The sequence below is a fragment of the Chaetomium fimeti genome (genome assembly GCF_033439085.1).
Source record: "Chaetomium fimeti strain CBS 168.71 chromosome Unknown B0H64scaffold_7, whole genome shotgun sequence".
NCBI lineage: Eukaryota > Fungi > Ascomycota > Sordariomycetes > Sordariales > Chaetomiaceae > Chaetomium > Chaetomium fimeti.
Genome location: NW_026944335.1, coordinates 681,309 through 699,789, shown reverse-complemented (window position 1 = coordinate 699,789; position 18,481 = coordinate 681,309). Strand labels below are relative to the sequence as shown.

The 18,481-nt window shown below is 59.2% G+C and overlaps 7 protein-coding genes across 7 annotated transcripts; 4 read left to right on the top strand and 3 right to left on the bottom strand.

The window, feature by feature from the left end:
• Positions 1–19: 19 nt before the first annotated feature.
• On the top strand, positions 20–3,129 carry B0H64DRAFT_419593 (P-loop containing nucleoside triphosphate hydrolase protein; the record flags this gene model as incomplete). Its single annotated transcript, XM_062805393.1, has 4 exons — positions 20–40; positions 133–1,081; positions 1,131–1,337; positions 1,394–3,129. The coding sequence occupies 4 exons, from the start codon at positions 20–22 to the stop codon at positions 3,127–3,129; spliced, it is 2,913 nt and encodes a 970-aa protein (XP_062655782.1).
• Positions 3,130–3,874: 745 nt separating this feature from the next.
• Positions 3,875–5,899, top strand: B0H64DRAFT_225383 (Sodium/calcium exchanger protein-domain-containing protein). The gene is made up of 3 exons (XM_062799638.1): positions 3,875–4,674; positions 4,755–4,979; positions 5,038–5,899. The coding sequence occupies exons 1-3, from the start codon at positions 4,097–4,099 to the stop codon at positions 5,777–5,779; spliced, it is 1,545 nt and encodes a 514-aa protein (XP_062655781.1). The 5' UTR covers positions 3,875–4,096; the 3' UTR covers positions 5,780–5,899.
• Positions 5,900–6,167: 268 nt separating this feature from the next.
• B0H64DRAFT_445215 (uncharacterized protein) lies at positions 6,168–7,289 on the bottom strand (the record flags this gene model as incomplete). Its single annotated transcript, XM_062806835.1, has 3 exons — positions 6,168–6,417; positions 6,470–7,118; positions 7,199–7,289. The coding sequence occupies 3 exons, from the start codon at positions 7,287–7,289 to the stop codon at positions 6,168–6,170; spliced, it is 990 nt and encodes a 329-aa protein (XP_062655780.1).
• Positions 7,290–9,447: 2,158 nt separating this feature from the next.
• On the bottom strand, positions 9,448–10,652 carry B0H64DRAFT_466953 (uncharacterized protein; the record flags this gene model as incomplete). The annotated part of the gene is made up of 2 exons (XM_062807702.1): positions 9,448–9,648; positions 9,709–10,652. The coding sequence occupies 2 exons, from the start codon at positions 10,650–10,652 to the stop codon at positions 9,522–9,524; spliced, it is 1,071 nt and encodes a 356-aa protein (XP_062655779.1). The 3' UTR covers positions 9,448–9,521.
• Positions 10,653–11,178: 526 nt separating this feature from the next.
• B0H64DRAFT_225362 (uncharacterized protein) lies at positions 11,179–13,131 on the top strand. Its single transcript, XM_062799637.1, has 2 exons — positions 11,179–11,505; positions 11,593–13,131. The coding sequence occupies exons 1-2, from the start codon at positions 11,294–11,296 to the stop codon at positions 12,947–12,949; spliced, it is 1,569 nt and encodes a 522-aa protein (XP_062655778.1). The 5' UTR covers positions 11,179–11,293; the 3' UTR covers positions 12,950–13,131.
• Positions 13,132–13,476: 345 nt separating this feature from the next.
• B0H64DRAFT_406119 (P-loop containing nucleoside triphosphate hydrolase protein) lies at positions 13,477–15,753 on the bottom strand. Its single transcript, XM_062804484.1, has one exon. It carries the CDS (start codon positions 15,408–15,410, stop codon positions 13,692–13,694), a length of 1,719 nt encoding a protein of 572 aa, XP_062655777.1. The 5' UTR covers positions 15,411–15,753; the 3' UTR covers positions 13,477–13,691.
• Positions 15,754–17,536: 1,783 nt separating this feature from the next.
• On the top strand, positions 17,537–18,287 carry B0H64DRAFT_445211 (uncharacterized protein; the record flags this gene model as incomplete). Its single annotated transcript, XM_062806834.1, has 2 exons — positions 17,537–17,664; positions 17,735–18,287. 2 exons carry the CDS (start codon positions 17,537–17,539, stop codon positions 18,285–18,287), a joined length of 681 nt encoding a protein of 226 aa, XP_062655776.1.
• Between the last annotated feature and the right edge of the window lie 194 nt (positions 18,288–18,481).

The following is an 18,481-nucleotide window of genomic DNA, read 5'->3' as shown; positions in this document are numbered from 1 at the left end:
AGTGGGGATGGTGGTGAGGATGGGGGGAGGGGAAGGGGGGGTGTTGGTCAGCAGGGGGCAGGGAACGGGGGTGGTATCAGGTTCGAGTACGTCGGTGAAGCCGAGCTGGCCCTCTCCATGGGCGCCGCCGAGGCCGAGCGGGAAAGGGAGTACCTTGTTCAGGACGGCGGTGGTGGCGCTGCGTCGGGTCAGGAGGAGCAGGTGCTGGTGTTTGAGTTTGTGGATGCCGAGTTGAAGACCGAGCCGAAGGGCTCTAAAGGGCGCGGCCGAGAGGACAGCATGCGGATGCCCGTCTTTGGCCAGGCGCAGATGATGCGCTTGATTGAGCGGCGGAATGCCAAGTTTGTGCAGGCTGTTAATGAGTTTGTTGAGCGGTGCACTGCGGAAGGGTTGGATCCGGAGATGGTGCTGAAGGATGCGAGAGAGGCGTATATTCCCAAGATGGCCGAGGTTGAGGCTCAGGAGACGGGGAAGCTGACCAGCACGCTCCCGGCGAGCATACCCCACGAGAGGAAGAGCATACCCGAAATTGTCCAGGAGATCAAGGACAGCCCGTGGTACACCGGCCAGGTCGTGCCGGATGGGCACAGGGTGTTCGAAGCACAGGAAGCGGTCTACGGGGAGCTGAATTTCCTGCTCAGTCAGGACCTGGTTAACGCCTTGTACAACACCAAGGGTATCACACAGTTCTTTGCCCACCAGGCCGAGGCTATCAACGCGCTACACGACGGGTACAACGTTGTCGTCGCGACGTCGACAAGCTCAGGCAAATCACTGATCTATCAGCTCCCCGTACTGCACGCTCTAGAACAGGACCAGAACACCAGAGCGATGTACATATTTCCGACAAAAGCGCTAGCTCAGGACCAGAGGCGGAGTTTAAAAGAGATGATAGGCTTCATGCCGGGGATGGAGGACGTACTGGTCGAAACTTTTGACGGAGACACGCCCATGAGCGAGAGGAATACCATCCGCGACGAGGCGAGGATTATCTTCACAAACCCGGATATGCTGCATATTACGATCTTGCCCAAGGAGGACCAGTGGCGAACTTTTCTAAAGAATTTGAAATATGTCGTCGGTAGGGCTTCCACGCCGTAAAGTCCAAAACGGCAGGCTAACAGCGGCAGTTGACGAGCTACACTACTACAACGGTCTGATGGGGTCCCACGTCGCCTTTGTCATGAGGCGGCTGCGTCGGACATGCGCAGCGCTGGGGAACAGACATGTCAAGTTCATTTCATGCTCGGCAACGGTCGGAAACCCGGAGGAGCACTTCAAGAAGATGTTTGGTATCCAGGATGTGCGGCTAGTCGACTTTGACGGGTCTCCGTCCGGTGAGTCCATAACTGCACTAAAGTACCTAGACAACAAGCTGACATGACGCCTGCAGGACGGAAAGAGTTCCTCTGCTGGAACACCCCGTACAAAGACCCCGGCGACCCAGCGAGCGGGCGCGGAAACGCCATGCTCGAGTGCTCTCGACTGTTCTGCGAGTTGATCCTCCGCGGCGTCAGGGTCATAGCTTTCTGCAGGATTCGAGAGCAGTGCGAGAAGCTGGTCAGTGCCGTCAAACAGGAGTTAGTAACCCTCGGACGGAGCGAGGTCGTCGGGCGGGTCATGGGCTACCGTGGGGGATACACGGCCCAGGACCGCCGGCAAATCGAGAGCGAGATGTTCGAAGGGAAGCTCCTCGGCATCGTTGCCACAACTGCCTTGGAACTCGGGGTTGATATCGGCACCCTGGACTGCGTGCTTACCTGGGGGTTCCCGTACACTATCGCCAACCTTAGACAGCAGAGCGGGAGAGCCGGTCGAAGAAACAAGGACTCACTCTCCATCCTCGTCGGCGACGGCTTTGCCACAGACCAGCACTACATGCAGAACCCAGACGAGCTCTTTACCAAGCCGAACTGCGAGCTGCAGGTGGACCTGGACAACATGCTCGTCAAGGAGGGCCACATCCAATGCGCAGCCTACGAGATGCCCATACGACCAGTCGAAGACGCCGCCTACTTTGGGAACGACCTCCCTCAGCTCTGCAAGGAGCGCTTGATCCAGGACGAGACCGGCTTCTACCACTGCCACCCCCGCTTCCGGCCGCTCCCCTCCAAGTTCGTGTCGATCCGCGACACGGAAGAAGACCACTTCGCCATCATCGACACCACCAACAACCGCAACGTCGTCCTCGAGGAGCTCGAAGCCTCGCGCGCGACCTTCACCATCTACGACGGCGCCATCTTTCTGCACCAAGGCAACACCTACCTGGTCCGCGACTTCAACCCGGACAAGCACATGGCGCGGGTGGAGCGGGTCAAAGTCGACTGGCTGACGTCGCAGCGCGACTACACCGACGTCGACCCGGTGGAGACGGAGGCGGTCAAGCGGATCACGGGGTCGCGGTCGCGGGCCTACTACGGGACGATCCGGATCCGGCAGGTAGTCTTCGGATACTTCAAAGTAGACGCGCGGCGCAACAACCGCATCCTAGACGCAGTCGACGTCGACAACCCGCCGGTGGTCCGGCACAGCAAGGGCATGTGGCTGGACGTGCCCAAGCGGGCGCTCGACATACTCGCGGCGCGGCGGCTCAACGCGGCGGCGGCCATCCACGCGGCCCAGCACGCGCTCGCGAGCCTCATCCCCAACTTCGTCGTCAGCACCCCGGGCGACGTGCGCACCGAGTGCAAGAGCGGCCGCAAGGAGTTCGCCCGCAAGCCCGAGACGCAGCGCAAGCGGCCCGCCCGCCTGACCCTCTACGACGCCAAGGGCGGCGCCGGCGGGTCGGGGATCAACACCAAGGCCTTCGAGTTCGTCGACCTGCTGCTGCGGCAGGCGCGCGCCCGCGTGGAGGCTTGCCCCTGCGCCTGCGACGCCGGCTGCCCCGAGTGCTGCGCGTCCCCCGCGTGCGGCGAGATGAACGAGGTCATGAGCAAGGCCGGCTGCGAGGTCGTGCTCAAGGCCCTGCTGGACGAGGAGATCGATGTGGATGCCCTGCCCATGGGCCCCGAGGAGGGCGCGCCGGCTGGGCTCGAGACCGTGGTGCTGGCGGAGGCGGTGCTGCCGAGGGACGGGCGGGGGTTGGAGGTTGACGACGCCGGCGCCGGCGAAGATGCCGACGGCCGGTGATGAAGAAGACCAACCAGGTGGGGCCGGCTGTTGATTATTCTTTTATTTAGGCTTCCGCCGAGCCCTGCCGAGCCCGAAGCTGACCTTGGCCGGTGGAGTACTCGCCGCCGAGTGCCGTGAGTCCCCGCTAGCCTCGGAACGGCGCGGTCCTGGGCCCGTTTGGTGAACCGGAAATGACCAACATAATTTTGTCAACATCGTATGTTTTCTCCATCTTCACGAGAAGGCCGGAAAAAGGCCATCAGAGCTAAGCTTTGCCGAGCCCACGCCATTGGCGAACGCAGTGCATAATCTGGGTTGATCTGCACTAAACCCCTGGTCTCAGCTCCGAGCAGCAGCTAGACAGGGAACCGGGGACCATGACCCCCAAATTAAAAGCTTAAAAAAATTGCCACGACAACGGACTGGCCGGCTGGTTTGTCCCCTGGTGTTGAGACTGTTGGAAGTCTGACCTTGCTGCACGTCAGCGGCTGATCGAGAGCTGGGGCCAACAACTCGATCTTCAGTACAGCAGAGGCGCATTCGACCAACAGCGGCGCGGTTTGTATGTAATACTGTTGTCTGTCGATGGGGGTGGCGTCGCGCCGTCTCTCACCCGTCGTGGTCCATAAAAAACTCCTGAAACAGGAGCCAAGCAACGCACGCCAGGTGGCTCGAGGAGGCGCGAATAAGGAACGCCATGGACGCCATGCGCGCCATGGTCCATTTTCTCCACGGAACTGCCTGCCGAGACCCCCTTGACGGTTGGTTCCTGAGCTGGAGTTACCCCAGACCACCCTGGCGGGCTCGGGTTACTTAGGAGTGGGATTCCCGTCCTCGGCACGACGAGTCGAGTTTCAAGTAACACGACCTCCTTCGTAACTGTACATGCAATAGTTCCTTTTAACCCGAAGTACTGTCCCATCTCTTTGCGCACGACATCAGACCAAACACCAAGCCCATTTCATCACAAGATCACCATTGCGAAATGGCGACAGCCTCACCACCACCACCGCCCCAGACTCAACCACCACTCGAACCTTCCCGTTCATCAACACTGGTCCCGGCGCCAACATCACCCCCCTCCCAAACCCCGGGGGAAGGGGGAGGAGGAGGAGGAGGAGGAGGAGGGGGGGGAGGAGGCGAGAAGAAGGCGAGCCAGCAAACCACACCAACCACACCCTCGACGCAGAATGGGCTGCTCTCGCCGCCGCTGCCGCTGCACAGCGGCGACGTGGGCCTGACGCGCGAGCTGACGCCGGTGGAGCGCATCCAGCGCGTCTTCATGGTGCGCCCGTCGGGCGACGCCGGCCGCTCGGGCCTGCACCCGCTGCTCTTCCTGCGCAACGTCTTCCGCTCCGCCAGCTGGGCCTCGCGCATCGTCAATGTCTTGTGGCCCGTCGTGCCCGCGGCCATCGCGGTGCGCTACGCCATGCCGGATAACCATCTGGTGATTTTTATCTTGAGCTATCTGGCGATGGTGCCGTGCGCGAATTTGATTGGGTTTGCCGGGCAGGAGTTGAGTCGCAAGTTTCCGCATGTGATGGGGGTTATTATTGAGACTACGTGAGTTCGTCCGTTGCGTTCTGGGGGGATGGGGTTAGAGACGGAGGAAATTGTATGTATGGAGTGCTGACTGGAAACAGGTTGGGGAGCTTGGTTGAGATCATCATGTTCATCGTGCTGATCACACGGCCGGAATCTGACGGCATCGACTACATCCAAGTGATCCAGGCGGCGATCCTGGGTTCCGTGCTGGCCACCATGCTGTTGTGTCTCGGACTATGCTTCGTCGCGGGCGGCCTGAAGCGGGAGGAGACGCACTTTAGCGAGGCCGTGAGCGAGGCCGGCAGCGGGTTGCTTCTGACGGCGTGAGTTTACACCCCATCCCATACTCATAGGTCCAATGAATAACTAACAAGGTATCAGCGGTTTCGGGCTGGCCATCCCCACCGTCTTCGAGCACAGTCTCAGCGGCAAGATCGCGCAGGAGGAGCTCATGAGCAAGACCATCGAGATCTCGCGCAGCACCGCCGTCCTCCTCATGGTCGCCTACCTCATCTACATCTTCTTCCAGGCGCGGACCCACCACGGCATCTACGACGCCATCTTCGTGGCCGACGAGGAGCGCGACGCCGACAAGCACCTCGAGCGCATGCACCACCGGCTGACCTTCACCGAGTGCTGCATCGCACTAGCCGTGTCGATCGCGCTCGTCACCGTCATCGCCATCGCGCTGGTCGACCAGATCCACTCGCTCGTCGAGGAGCACCACGTGTCGGACGCCTTCGTCGGCCTGATCCTCATACCGCTGGTCGAGAAGGCGGCGGAGCACCTGACGGCCATCGACGAGGCGTACGACAACCAGATGAACTTTGCGCTGTCGCACGTGCTGGGCGCCACGCTGCAGACGGCGCTGTTCAACGCCCCGCTGGTCGTCATCGTCGGCTGGGGGCTGGACAAGCCCATGGGGCTCAACTTTGAGGTCTTTGACGTCGTCGTCCTGCTGCTGGCCATCCTCACCGTCGGCAACTTCCTGCGCGACCAGAAGAGCAACTACCTCGAGGGCTCCCTGTGCGTGCTCGTGTACATTGCTATTGCTGTAGCCGCGCTGTACTACCCGAACCCGCACACCATCGCGGCGGCCGAGGGGGGTGGTGAGCATCACTGAGTTTTGGGAGGGGGGGTTGGTTTTCTGTTGTTCCATGGGCGTGTTTTTAGAAGCGGCATATTGATACATTTACGGCGGGATTTGGGGGCAAGTACACGAGAGTAAAAGGTTAGGCTTCTGCCTCGGTGGTTCGGGGCATTAGGCCCTTCCCCGTTGAGACCATAATACAATCCAATTTGAGCTTGGAGCTGTCTTGGGTACCACTCAACTCGATGCGATGATAATAGTTCGACGCCAAAGATGACTGCGTATTCTGTCCCGCAAAAGTTCAACACCTCCGGCACCCGGGTAACTTTTACAGCCGTGATGGATATTCTACAAGTACACGCCAGCACGAAACCTGACCCTCCATCCCACGCCGAGAAGACTCAACTCCAACCACGCAGCCTTAGCTGATAAAGCAGAGGCACCCCAAGCCAAGGTAGAAGACGAAGAGCGGATAGACGGCCAGCCCGACCCTGTTCTTGACCACGCCGCTCCCGCCGAGGATGCTGACGCCCGCGGCCATCGACCAGGCCACCAGGACGAGATAGACCGGGATGCGCGCAATCCAGTGCAGCTTCAGCGCCGACAGCAGCGCCGCGATGACGAGCGGGAACAGCGTGTAGCCGATGACGCAGATGCTCTGCGCGAAGGAGCTGCCGAAAGTCAGTACCCAACTCGAAAAGGAAGAGGGAAAAAAAAACCCACATATTCCCCCCCAACAACTTGATCTGCACCGTCACAACCGCCATGCCCACCCACACCATAGCAAACACACCACTAAACACCACCTCCCGCTGCTGCTCGCGACTCTGCAGACACAGCAGCGTGCTCAACAGCAAGCAAAACACCAACGGCCCCCACAGATCCCAATCCCTCAACCCACCACCAGCCCCCACCAACTCCCCCCCCGCATTCCCTACATTCCCACCACTCCCCGTCCCCAACAAACTCTCCGCATCCATCACCCTGCCCGCAAGCCCCGCCAACTCCTCCCTAGCCCCGGCAAACCCCCCACTGCGCAGCGACGCGTACGCCCCGCGCAGCGAGTCCGGCCCGCCCCACGCCGCAAACAGGTGCCGCGGGTACAGCACCTCGAGCAGCTTGCGCCAGACGGCGAGCAGGTCGCGGCGCAGCGTCGCCCACACGGACTCGTCGATGGTGGAGGCGGTCGCCGAGGAGGCGCTCGTGCGGTCCTCGCCGGGGATGCGCGAGGTCCAGCTGCTGGCTTGTTGGCGCGAGGTGGTGGAGCCGATGCTGCCTGTGAGCGGGGGGGCGGTGGTGGTGTTGGTGGTGGTGTGGCTGGTGCCGCCGGTGGTGCGTTGGTTGAGGGGGTCGTCGAAGGTGTTGAGGTCGGCTGTGATGGAGCGGGGGTTGGTTGGTCAGTTAGGAGCATGATTGAGTGGGATAGAGCAGAAGGGGGGGGGGGGGGGGTACCGTCATCGGGGTCGATCAGGTCGTCGTCGTCGTCGTCGTCGAGGTCGACGGCGGGGACGTTTTGGTAGTCGCGGCGACTTGGTGCGGCCATGGTGGCGTGTGGTTGGGTCGGACCTGGGAGGCTGGGCGTTGTAAAATTGTCGCGCTGTGAAAACAAGGGTCGGAGGTTGGTGGAGTTGCGGGTTAATTCAGTCGTCGTCGTTTTGCGCGCGAGGTTGTTAAAAGCGTCCACGGTTGCCTCAATTCAAGCTGGCGTTGCGCGCAAGTGGGCTGACGTTGCAGGGATCTTGGAAGGTTGGCCCAAGCTCGTCCGTGGCTGCGAGCACTGGCACTGAAATTACGGCCAATACCTCTTACACGCCTGCTCGTAATCTGTCTGGACAACCGCCGAGTGCCGCCGCAGAAACCTTATCAACGAACCGACTTCGTCCTCGGCAAGTCTCCATTCTTTTCCTCTCACTCAATTACAGCCATCCCCCACAATGCTACAATGGACATGTTCACCACACTACCACACAACTAGGGTTCCAAGCGCAGGAGTTCACAATGTGTACATACAGGTGCTGTGCCGAGCTACCCAACTATACATGATGATCGATGTCCCTATTGTTTCCCCAAAACCATCCATCCATCACAAGAGCGCAATGTTGACAGATTATCTCAGACTACACCCCAATTACCGCCTCCCGGAAGGGAAGAGCGAGGTCGGGACGCACAACCCGCGGCTAGGGCTAGGGGGCCGGTGGAGGATGGTCAGAACAATGTCCTGGGAGCCAGGAGGACCACAAAGGTACCACTGCCCGGCTCCCCCCCCTTCGTAGACGAACCCGCTATCACCCAGCCTAAACGGCGCCTTAATATCGCCAGGCTAGCCCCCAAATACATTAGCATAACGTCAGATGCAGTGCTATATCATAAGAAGGGGAAGGCCGGAGGGGGGAGGGGGCAGGCGTACGCCGATGAAGGTGTCCTTTGTTGACCTCATAATCCACTCATAACCAGTGCCGGCGTATTGTAACATGAACTCGCTTATGATATCCCTTCCGGGACCAATGATGATGTCCACAGGCTGAGGGCCAGCAGGCAAGTAAAATCCGGCGGTGTTGTTCCGGACGCTGGCAAAACCGAGCACGGGGGGCTCCTAAACCGCAGCCACTAGGTAAAACCCAGACACTGCATGCGCAAGAAGCGCCGTGGCCGACAGGAGAGCAGATGAAAGATGCATGGCCGCGAGAGACTGAGTGGGTGGAGAGGGGGTGAGGCGGGTTTTGATGTTCTGGTTGGACCGGTGTGAGTTGTTGAGGATGCAGAAGAGGACTGAAAACGAGCAACGGGCGGCTATGTGGCCAGCTTATGTAGAATTTACATCAACACTCTGTCCAGGGTCAGCGCTGAGATGATCCGACCGCTGAGACAATGCAAATCAAGCTATACCATACCATGCCTAGCACGCCGAGATATCAACTTATCATCTGCCCTAGAAGCACATGATCGGCGCGCCAGCACATCCAACAGCGGCTGTTGTCCTTTGCTGATCCCGCTAACCGGGTTCTGAGCCAGCTGAAATTGAAACAGTGAACACTTTGTGCATATCCCACTTTCTCTCCGACCTTGTGTGGGAAAATGTGTGAAAAGGTTTGAAGGTTAAAGCCGATGCAACAAGCTATGGTAGAATTAAGTGGTGGAAATGGAAATAATTGTCTCCCTGGAATGTTACTGTAAAAATGTGTCTCCTTGTATTTTTATTTCACGTTTAGTAAAAAGGTTGGTTGTCTGTCACGCCGTCGATGGAGTTGCCCTCGTTTGATATGAACCTATACGAACCCGACCCCTGCAGGTGTTGGAACATGAAGCCGCTTTTTCCAATATCCATCCCCTTTGTCATCCAAAACGATGTCTGCCAGCTTGCCCTCGGCACCGAAAACCCCGACCCAGCCTTCGCTAGTCTCGTCAACCGGGCTCTGAGCCAGCTAAAATAAAACACGACGTACAGGTCACACTTTCAAGTGTTTCCGACTTTGGCATTGTGACTCGGTCCGACTAACTGGATCTCGCACATCGACCGTGGCATGACCCAGCCAAGGCCCCAGCCGGACGGCTTCTTGGGCAGAGCGTGACGTTGAAAATTCAAGTGAGATATTGTAGGGGAATCTGGACCCCGTCCAGGTTGGCGGCCTCAAGAAACGTCCCCCAGTTGCACTCGCTGCCATCAAGGCGCCACATGTTGTGTTTTACCGCCTCTTTGTACATGAACGAGCAAGCCCAATTCCTCTCGGCACACTCCTCGGCCGATCCATGAAGCGATAACCTGATGAATCATTCCTCAAGACGTCTGATCGATCGACATCAAGATTGCCTCAACACCCTTGTCTCGAAGCTCCCGTCGTGTTTCGTTCCACAACCTGTTGGTAAACTTCTTTCCGGCTTCTGTGTACATGTAAGGGGGGTATCTGTGCCGGAAGGACTCATGGTTAGCGTCATAGTACTCGATCTGGCAGGTTTTGACTTACGGTCTGATCTGCCAATCTCCAAAGGAGCCATGACTCTCCGGTCCGAAGACGAGCGACGCGTGGAGATACTGTCTTGCCCCGTCGACGACGTTGCGCCCCACGGCCATGCAGTAAAGGTAGATGGCCATGCGCTTGAAGGCGCTGGCCTCCCGCATGAGGGCCGTTCCTCGAACGGCGCTGGGGTTGACAACGTTGACAATGACGTCCTCCTCGCTGACAATCTCGGCCAGTTTGGAGACGAACATGGTGAGCATCAACTTCGTCTTCTTGTATTGTTCCATTCCATCGAAGTCTTGGGCAGAATCCATAGCGTCGAAGATGCCCTCGTCGAGTCTCTCATCCGTATTGGCCCAGAAAATGGTCCCAGAGGTGACCATAGTCAGTCGGGCCGGGTCTGTGGTAGGAGAGGCTGCAGAGGCTGGAGATTGGGGCGGGACCTTGAGCAAAGGGATGAGGTGGATGGCGAGGAGAACGGTTGCGAGGTAGTTGACCTGTAGAGTGACCTCGCGGCCACCCTCACCATCGCATCGCTCAAAGGCCTGTTTGCCTAGCCCGGCATTGAGGATAGCAATATGAAAGTTGGGGAGGTCCAGCTCACTGCGACAGCGCGAAACGAATTCCAGCACCGAGTTATACGACTCGGACGCCATGTCCAGTAGCCAGACATCGACCTTGGCACCGGGAAACTCGCTGCGCAGTTTGGCCGCTGCGGCATCGCCTCGCGTCTGCGATCGGGTCGTGATGACGAGGTGGCTCAGCCTGCATTGGAGGAGCTGGCGGCCGCACTCGAAGCCGAGGCCAGAGCTGCCACCCGTGACAAGGGCTGTCTTGCCTTGGAGGGTAGTACGCGATGGGATACGGGGGACGCGGTGGAGGATTTGTTTGGTTAAGATGCCCGGCCAACTCGCTTCCCAGGCAGCCGTGTCCTGGAGTTGAGCAGACATTTATTCCGGTTGACGGACGGTGGACGGAGACACTTCCCACCTGAGCAGACGTATAAGGGGAAGATAAGTGAGAGAGTGAGGATCAAAAACCGCAGTGGTGAAGTGTGGTGTCTTTTGGATTTATCGACGGACACACTCTGGAACGGCCTATATATCTACATATATATATATTTGTTTTCACCAGCTGTTGAGGTTGGACGTGGCGAAGTCGTCCGACGGTCCTAGACGCAAGAGATGCCGGTCAACTTCGCGGGAACCTGTCAGACCGATGCCATTGGTAGATGAAGCATCATGAAGGAATATTGCCTCGGGTTTCGGCCATCATACTCCCCGGCCGCTACTGTTCACATGGGGAACCCGGCTGGTTGTGGATGATGCCGAAAGCGCAGGGGTCCCGATCCAACGGAATGCCGTGTAAGAGAGCTGCGGGAGACTTTTTGAACACGTCTGATTGGTCGGGCGTGAAGCCGAGCTGGGCTGAAGTCAACAGAACCGTAAACGGTTGGCGATTCCTTCATTGAAACGGACGGAAAATACCCCGTTGGACTATCACTTGATTTCTCTCTCCACCACAACCATTCTGAAGGACGGGAAAAGTTCCCTGCAATTCCTTCACAACGATCCCGCGCTACGACACAGACATGATCCCATCACCGCGGCGGACAGCTCGCCAACTCCGACCGGCTTTCGCCTCGGCCGCCGCAGAGGCTGGCCCATCATGTGTTTCAAAGCAGCATACCGAGGTCGAATGGGCCGCCGTCTACCCTCACATTGAGAGGTTGTACCTGCGTGAGGGGCGGAAGCTCCGTCACGTCCGGGCCGTCATGGAGGAGAAATACCAATTCAAAGCCAGGTAGGTCACCGTAGGCGCAGCGGCATCATGCCCATGGGTCCATGTTGGCCATCTGGACTTCCTCGACTCTGACCGAGAAGGCGACAGCCCCCAGATGTACAAGAAACGCTTCGCGAAATGGGGATTCCGTAAGAACGCCAATCACTCGCGGCCGGGCAAACCTGCAACGGAGCTCACCAGCCCGCCCGGGACACCGGCTATTACCACCGTCGACGCCTGCACAATGACCCTTCTCGCCGGCATCAACCTGTGGACGTCGACATTCTTCCAGTCAGCCGACTTCAAGCAGTGTCTCGCGTCCGACGGCGTCTGGAGACAGGGGCCAATCTATCCCCCACCTAATAGCGGAAGGCCTGCCATTCAGTACGAACCCGAGAGAGCCAGTTACGCCCTCCGGCTCGTGGCCAGGCTTCTGCGGGATGGCCAAGGCGTTCTCGCTGGTCGATTGGCCCGGAAGGCCTTCGTACAGGTTGAGGATATGATGCTCATCGAAGGCCCTTCCTTCATCTGGAATCTGCTGGATATCATGCACGCCATCCTTGTCATGGGGCAAGGCAAGCTTTTCCACATGCTGCTGGTCCACCTTGTTGGCCTTGCAAGCACGCACCATGCATGCAAGAATCATCCGGCGGCTTTGATTCTAGGCTCTTTGATGCAACTCGCGCGGCATTGGAGCGCCGAGACGGGAGCGGCGTCTCTGGTCGCATTGCGAGAGATTGTACAACGCGGATGGCTCCTCAACGCCGGCATCGTTCTCGATAACTTCGACGCGCGGCTCCTGCTTCTCTACTATCGTCTGATGTGGGACCCGACACCGTGTGCGTTGCCAGAGGGAAAGCTACGCGCCGTCGATCAGTGGTTTCCTCTTCTTGCCGACAAGGTACCCGTTGTAGCCGCAGCTTTGCAAGACGCCAACCCTTGCATGGATTCCTCCGTTGAGCCTGCTGGTCAGGCAGAGAGTGACACATACAATGAACCGCCCGAGTACGACCGCATCCGCGATAGCACCGCTGCTGCTCTCCGTGCCAGATACATGGCAGACGGGCTCAACCCAAATATGAAGGTTCGCATTATCCAGGGGCTCGTTAAGAGCAGGATTGCCGAGGGAATAGACGGCATGACAATCGGCAAGACCAAGGTGAGGGCAAGCAGTCATGCTTTGCGCCTTTTTGCCAAAGTCTTAGCATTCTCAACAAAAGTTCTTGTGGAGGTCGACGTAGAGATGGGAGGGGACATCGACATCGCCATCGAGCGATTGCGTGGAGTGGTTGCCCTGCGGGAGTACGGACAGGATGCTCGTAATCCGATCGTGATACATGACTTGACCTTATTGGAGGCCCTACTTCTCAAGAAGGGATCCGAGCAAGAGGCCAATGACTTGCGACAGGAGGCACTCAGAAGACTGGAGAGCTACGTCGAGGACATTCCAGTTGATTCCCACTAAGAGAATCACGGCTTCGGGCGTCAGGGGGACCCCGACAGCGGAGGCCGGATATCTTGGCTGGTATTGTAACCGGGCCACTCTCCCTCGGTGCCCTCCAACGGGCTAGCACCAAATAAACATGTGTGCTCGCTCAATTATAGATAGATTTTAATAGACAACTTCTCCTTCTCCAACGTATCACCATCTAGCATCCCCTTAGACATCCACACGGATGTATGCCGGCTCGTCCCCTTTAGGGAAAAGCCCGAGTGAGCTCTATACTGTCATCCATGTCGAGAAGTAGAGGAAAGCTGCATGTTTGAAAGAAATTTCGGAGGGTGAAGGTTGGGCGAGTGGAAGTTGAAGATGTGGAAGGGAATCAACCTAAGTACAACGAGCAATTGACCGACCCTGATACAGTCTAGACTTTACCTCTGCCAATGTTTGCCTCCCCCGAATCATCCCACAGCCGAGACAGTATTGGCCGAGACTCGGCCCTGGTTTTACTGGGGAGAGAACTAAGGGGCGTGAACGGAGACTCGTAAAATGGACCCCGCCGTGGAAGTCAGAGCTGGACAAAATCCTTTGATTACATGTATATTATACACGAAAATGCTGGACTGCCACCCCTCATCTTTCTCATCTCTCCCACGTGGCATGAGAGTCACTTCATTCCAGGCATGGTACCAAACCAACCCTGTCAAGTGGGTGTATCACCCGGCGGTGACCCTGGGGGCGCGCGGGTACAACTCCCAAACACGGCTCAGCCATCCAGCAAGCCAACCGCCCAGTGCACCACGCGGTCCACCCCCTGCCCCTTGATCGCGCTGACCGGAATAGCCGCGCAGTCGCGCGTCCACGCGCCCTCGACCCCACTCGGATGCGGCTCCTCCCCGCGGCCGATGGCCGCCAGGTACTCCCTCAGCTTCCTGAAATTCTCCTGCGTGTCTGGCAGATCCCCCTTGGTCGCCACCACAAACCACGGCTTCCCAGCGATATGCAGCCCGCCCGCGTTCACAGCGGGGATATTATAATCGTCCGCCATGGTGCTCGGCCAGAAGGTACTATCCTCAGCGTCGGTGCCAGCCGCAGCGCTCCAGTCGACGGCGGCGAGGCGCTTGCGCTCGCGCTCCTCCTCCTCGCGCATCTGGGCGTACAGGCCGACCTCGTTCCAGAGCGCCTTGAGCGCCGCCACGGCGTCGCCCGCGCCGAGGTCGAGCACGAAGGCCAGCACGCCCGCCCGCTCGACGTGCCGGAGGAAGGCGATGCCCAGGCCCTTGTCGAGGTGCGCCCCCTCGATCAGGCCCGGGATGTCGGCGATGGTGAAGCGGGTGCGCCGCTCGACTTCCGGCTGGGGCTCGGCTGAGAGGTGGAAGGGGTCGTCGCGGAGGGGGGAGGTGTTGTCCGAGACCTTGCGGAAGCTCGTGAGCATCGGGCGGCCCTTGTTGTTGTCGAGCACGACGGTGCCGATGTTGGGCTGGAGGGTGGTGAACGCCCAGTTGCCCACGCGGGTGCGGCTGTTGCTGATGGAACGGAGGAGCGTGCTCTTGCCGGCGTTTGGCAAGCCCACCAGGCCGACGTCTGCTAGGAGTTTGAGTTCCAGCTCAATCTCCATCGACACGGCGCCCTCTCCCCGGGTGGCAAACATGGGCTTCGGCGTGCCTTTGGTGACGAAGTGAGGGTTCCCCAACCCGCCGATTCCGCCCACTGCAAGCAGGATCGGGCGCGGTGTGGGTCGAGACAAGTCCAGCTGTATTGGCTCTTTGGGTTGTTGAAGCAGGCGCTCCCGGTTCGGTAGTGGCGGCAGCTGAACCCGCCTCATGTCGGAGGAGGACATACCGGGGTAGAGCATCCACTTGCTGCGCGACGGGTCATCCACTGGCTCTCCATCCGGCCCTTCCTCCACCGGGAGCACATCCCTTCCGACTCTTTTCTTGTCTCGCTGGGCCAGGAAGCGGTTTTCGGCCTCTGGGTCGTCCCGACTCAACTCCCTCACCACTGTCCCAACGGGAACCGCGATGACCACGTCGTCTCCTCGTCGTCCCCCCCTGGCGCCACCCATGCCGCTCTTCCCCTTGCCCGCGCGCACGATCTTCCTCCGGGATAGCTTGTGTAAAGAGGTCTCGCCGTGGACAGCCTGGATGTAGATGTTGCCGCCGTGCCCGCCATCGCCGCCGTTGGCCGGCCCATCGTCCATGTATGCTTCGCGCAGGAAGGAGATGCAGCCGTGGCCGCCAGGGCCGGCGTAGAGGTTCAGTTTCGCCTTGTCGGCAAAATTGGACATGGAGTAGTCGTCCGGGGTAGGGTTTAGCCGGGTCGCGGTTGCGGTCGGGTCGGTCGGCCCCGAGGCCTCGGAGCTGCTCCGTCTCGTGCCACGGATGGCTGCGGCAAGGCTCGACCGGGAGATGCCATTGGGAGGAAATAACGACGGGTAGAGGAAGGGTAGGAACAGCCGCGGGCTACGCGGACAGCGACAGGCCATGCTGGGCGGTATGTGCACCGTTAGTGGTAGCGGCGCGTCTCCCCTCGCTCAAGAATCGCAGAGGGTTTCAAAAGATGGCGTTGAGCCGGCGGCGTGCGGCGTGCGGCGTGCTGCGTAAATTTGAACAGGGGGTGCTCGTTTGATAAACGATAAGGCTAGGAAGAGTTAGTGCTCGCTCGCAGACCTTACGTGCTTACCCAGTTAGCCCCACCCCATGGGAGTGAGGCACCAACACAGTCTGGTCTTCCGGCCCGCTCGAAGCCGAAGAAGCTTCGGGAGGGAAGGAGCCCCGCGATCGGTCGACCGATCCGTCCCATCTTTTTTTCGCCATGGTGAAGTTCATCTCACTTGCACCGAATTCAACCCAACGGCTGCCCTTCACTTATCTGATTCTGCGCATATGCGATCGCTCCCCCGCAAAACCCCCATCATCTACCCGCCTCTGCCTCCCGGCAACGTAGGAGGCAAGGATTCAGGTTGCGCTGTTCATGCAGGTGCTTTCCCGCGTCACGCTGGCTGGCCCGCAATTCGTGCTTCTCCGTCTTGCTGCCGCTCGGGGGCTGGCCCTCTCCGTGGCCAAACTTGCCCAAACATGCGGTCAGCAGCCGAAAAGTGGTGAGCCGCCCCCGGGTGCCCAACCCACCAAACCCACCAAACCCATCAAAACCCACACACCAGCTGGGCGACAAACGAGGAAGCCGCCGAAGAGACCGACCGGTATTAGGTTCTGCTGCCAATTGGTTCCGTATTGTCATCCGCTTTCAGATTACTTTGACTTTAAAGTAAAAGGCATCCATCTCGTCCCTCTTTCTCTCCCTTTCTGATCCTCCCTCACTATCTCAATACCTCCCTACCCCCGCCTCGTCCTCTCGTGATCCCCTCTTCACCTCAGCCGTCTCCACCACCCGACCTCCTCTTCTGGCCGGGGATCCGCATTCAAGGTGGTGCTGCTTTCTTCTTCTCTGCTGCTCATCCGCTGTCACCCCGCCGCCGCGACAATCGCTGCTTCTCTCTCTCTCCCTCTCACTCCCAAACGCAAAGGAGAACGAATCATCCCCGTCCACCTGCACTCTGCACTCTGCAACTGCAATCAGACGTCCCCCCCCGTCCATCCCTTCCCCACCCCCGGACGACACGGTTGCGAACAACAACTCGAGACCCAGTCGAGGGTTAATTGGGCCCCGCCGAAATCAGCGCGTCTTGGGACTGGCTGAGCCAACATTGGGCCGCTGCACGCTGCAGACCAATGCTGCCAAAGGCCCGCATTCGAGCCACGACACCGTCCCCAGTCTAAACGTGGTTAAGCCCGCCTTGGTTTGTGCGAGTGCCCCCGGCCTTTGTTGGACCACCGCCCAACTCCATCGACACCTCCTCCTGCGACGCCCTGCGACCTCCTGCTTCGTCCTGCCTTCGTCCTGCTGGTCCTGCTGGTCCTGCTGGTCCTCCTGCACCCCTCGGCCTCTCTCCGCCAAAGAGAGCCTCTCGCTGTCCCCAGATCGCTCCTGACTCGACACCGTCTCCTGCAACTACTCTGTTTCCTTTCTCCCTCTCCTGCTGTCCCGGGAAACGTGGTGTCTCGTCCTGCTGCGGCTTCTGGCTTTCTTCGTCCACGGCCGTCCAGCACACGACGCACGAACTGCAGCAACTCGGCCTTGTCCCCCTCCCCCTTTACCTGTGTCGACGCCCTACCTACTCTTGTTGCCGCCGCTCGACTGCCGTCCCTTCTTGCGTGCTCTTTAGCCCAGGTCAGTTCATCAGCCCATCCACGCCCTCTTCCCGTCCTCTTGCTACCCAGTGCGCCGGGTTGCGTGTTCCCTATCATCTGGCTCTCCGTCCTCCCACATCATCTTGCTTCTCCTCCCGCCCCTCCTCTCCCGCTGCCTCGCCGTTCTCCTCTTATTCTGGGCTGGACCCTGGAATCTACCGGCCATGACCTAGACCTAGACCATGGCCACTCTACGCATGTCAGCCTCTTTTCTGTATCACTAGGTTAAGACTTGGTGTTGTTTCTTCCCTTCCCCTCTCCACATAACCCGATACCTTCCGCACGTTTCAAACAAACACAAAGCGCTAAGACGATGTATCCCAGAGACTATAACTCCAAATCCCGGAAAGGGCAGGTCAGGATGGACCCGGACTGCGCCATCTGCCACGCTCCGGCCGCGCTCGCCTGCGAGTGCGAGGCCAAGGGCCTCGAGGTCGCCGTCAGGCAGGCCGAGAGCCGCATGATGCAGTCGATATACAATGACATCCGGTGGGTTATCTCCTCTTACCTCGGCCTCCTTTTTTTTGAAGATGGACGCAGACGCTGACTTTGCTCTCAGATCGTGGGTCCGAGCTCATGCGCAGGACTATATCCTTGAGTACTTCCGACTTCTCACAGAGCGACGCAAGGCGGCCCACGCCCAGCATCTTGAACGCCTCTCCGCCCACGCATACCATTATTACCATTCCCAGCCGCACCCTAACGAGCTTGCCGCCGCCCAAGCGCAGCTGAAGCGAGGCATCGACGAAGATTGGCAAGCCTCGGTACAACGCTACCCGGAAGTGCTCGAGTACTTTTACAGCCTTGTTGAACTGACCCTGCCCGACGACAACGAGCAAGCCGTCAAGGACCCGCCTCTCAGTGCCCTCAACGGCGGGCCTCGCAAGGGGGCGCGGCGTGTTGGTGCCGCCGCCACCACCGTGGCCAGCGGACCCAGCCTCACCGCCCATGAAAGAGACCTACCCATGGCTGCTCGGGGACGGACACCACCACCGCTCGAGCCCCTGCGCGAGAGGAGGACACCGGCGCCGCGAGAGCGGAGACAGTCTTACCGGGGACCGCCGCCACCGCCGCCGCCGCCACCGGCTCCATACTATCCGCAGCCTTACTAAAGGATGTTAACTTTTAACACTCGTTGAGGCGGTGTGAGGGGGAGGTTTCGCTCGCTTTACAACCACGCCATTTGCGTAATCATTATCGCCTCCACCATCTCCTTCGATACGCTGATGAGTCTACGAGAGCATGATGTCTTGGGGTTTCTTATGGTTACGTTCCACGACACGACCTGCATAGCCTCGGCTGCGTT

Excerpts from the sequence above, each read along its gene's own strand:
- B0H64DRAFT_225383 (XM_062799638.1), top strand. The coding sequence starts at position 4,097 with ATGGCGACAGCCTCACCACCACCACCGCCCCAGACTCAACCACCACTC. Across the intron at positions 4,675-4,754 it reads GGGGTTATTATTGAGACTAC|GTTGGGGAGCTTGGTTGAGA; the intron begins GTGAGTTCGTCC and ends GACTGGAAACAG. Across the intron at positions 4,980-5,037 it reads AGCGGGTTGCTTCTGACGGC|CGGTTTCGGGCTGGCCATCC; the intron begins GTGAGTTTACAC and ends ACAAGGTATCAG.
- B0H64DRAFT_225362 (XM_062799637.1), top strand. The coding sequence starts at position 11,294 with ATGATCCCATCACCGCGGCGGACAGCTCGCCAACTCCGACCGGCTTTC. Across the intron at positions 11,506-11,592 it reads AAATACCAATTCAAAGCCAG|CCCCCAGATGTACAAGAAAC; the intron begins GTAGGTCACCGT and ends AGAAGGCGACAG.
- B0H64DRAFT_406119 (XM_062804484.1), bottom strand. The coding sequence starts at position 15,410 with ATGGCCTGTCGCTGTCCGCGTAGCCCGCGGCTGTTCCTACCCTTCCTC.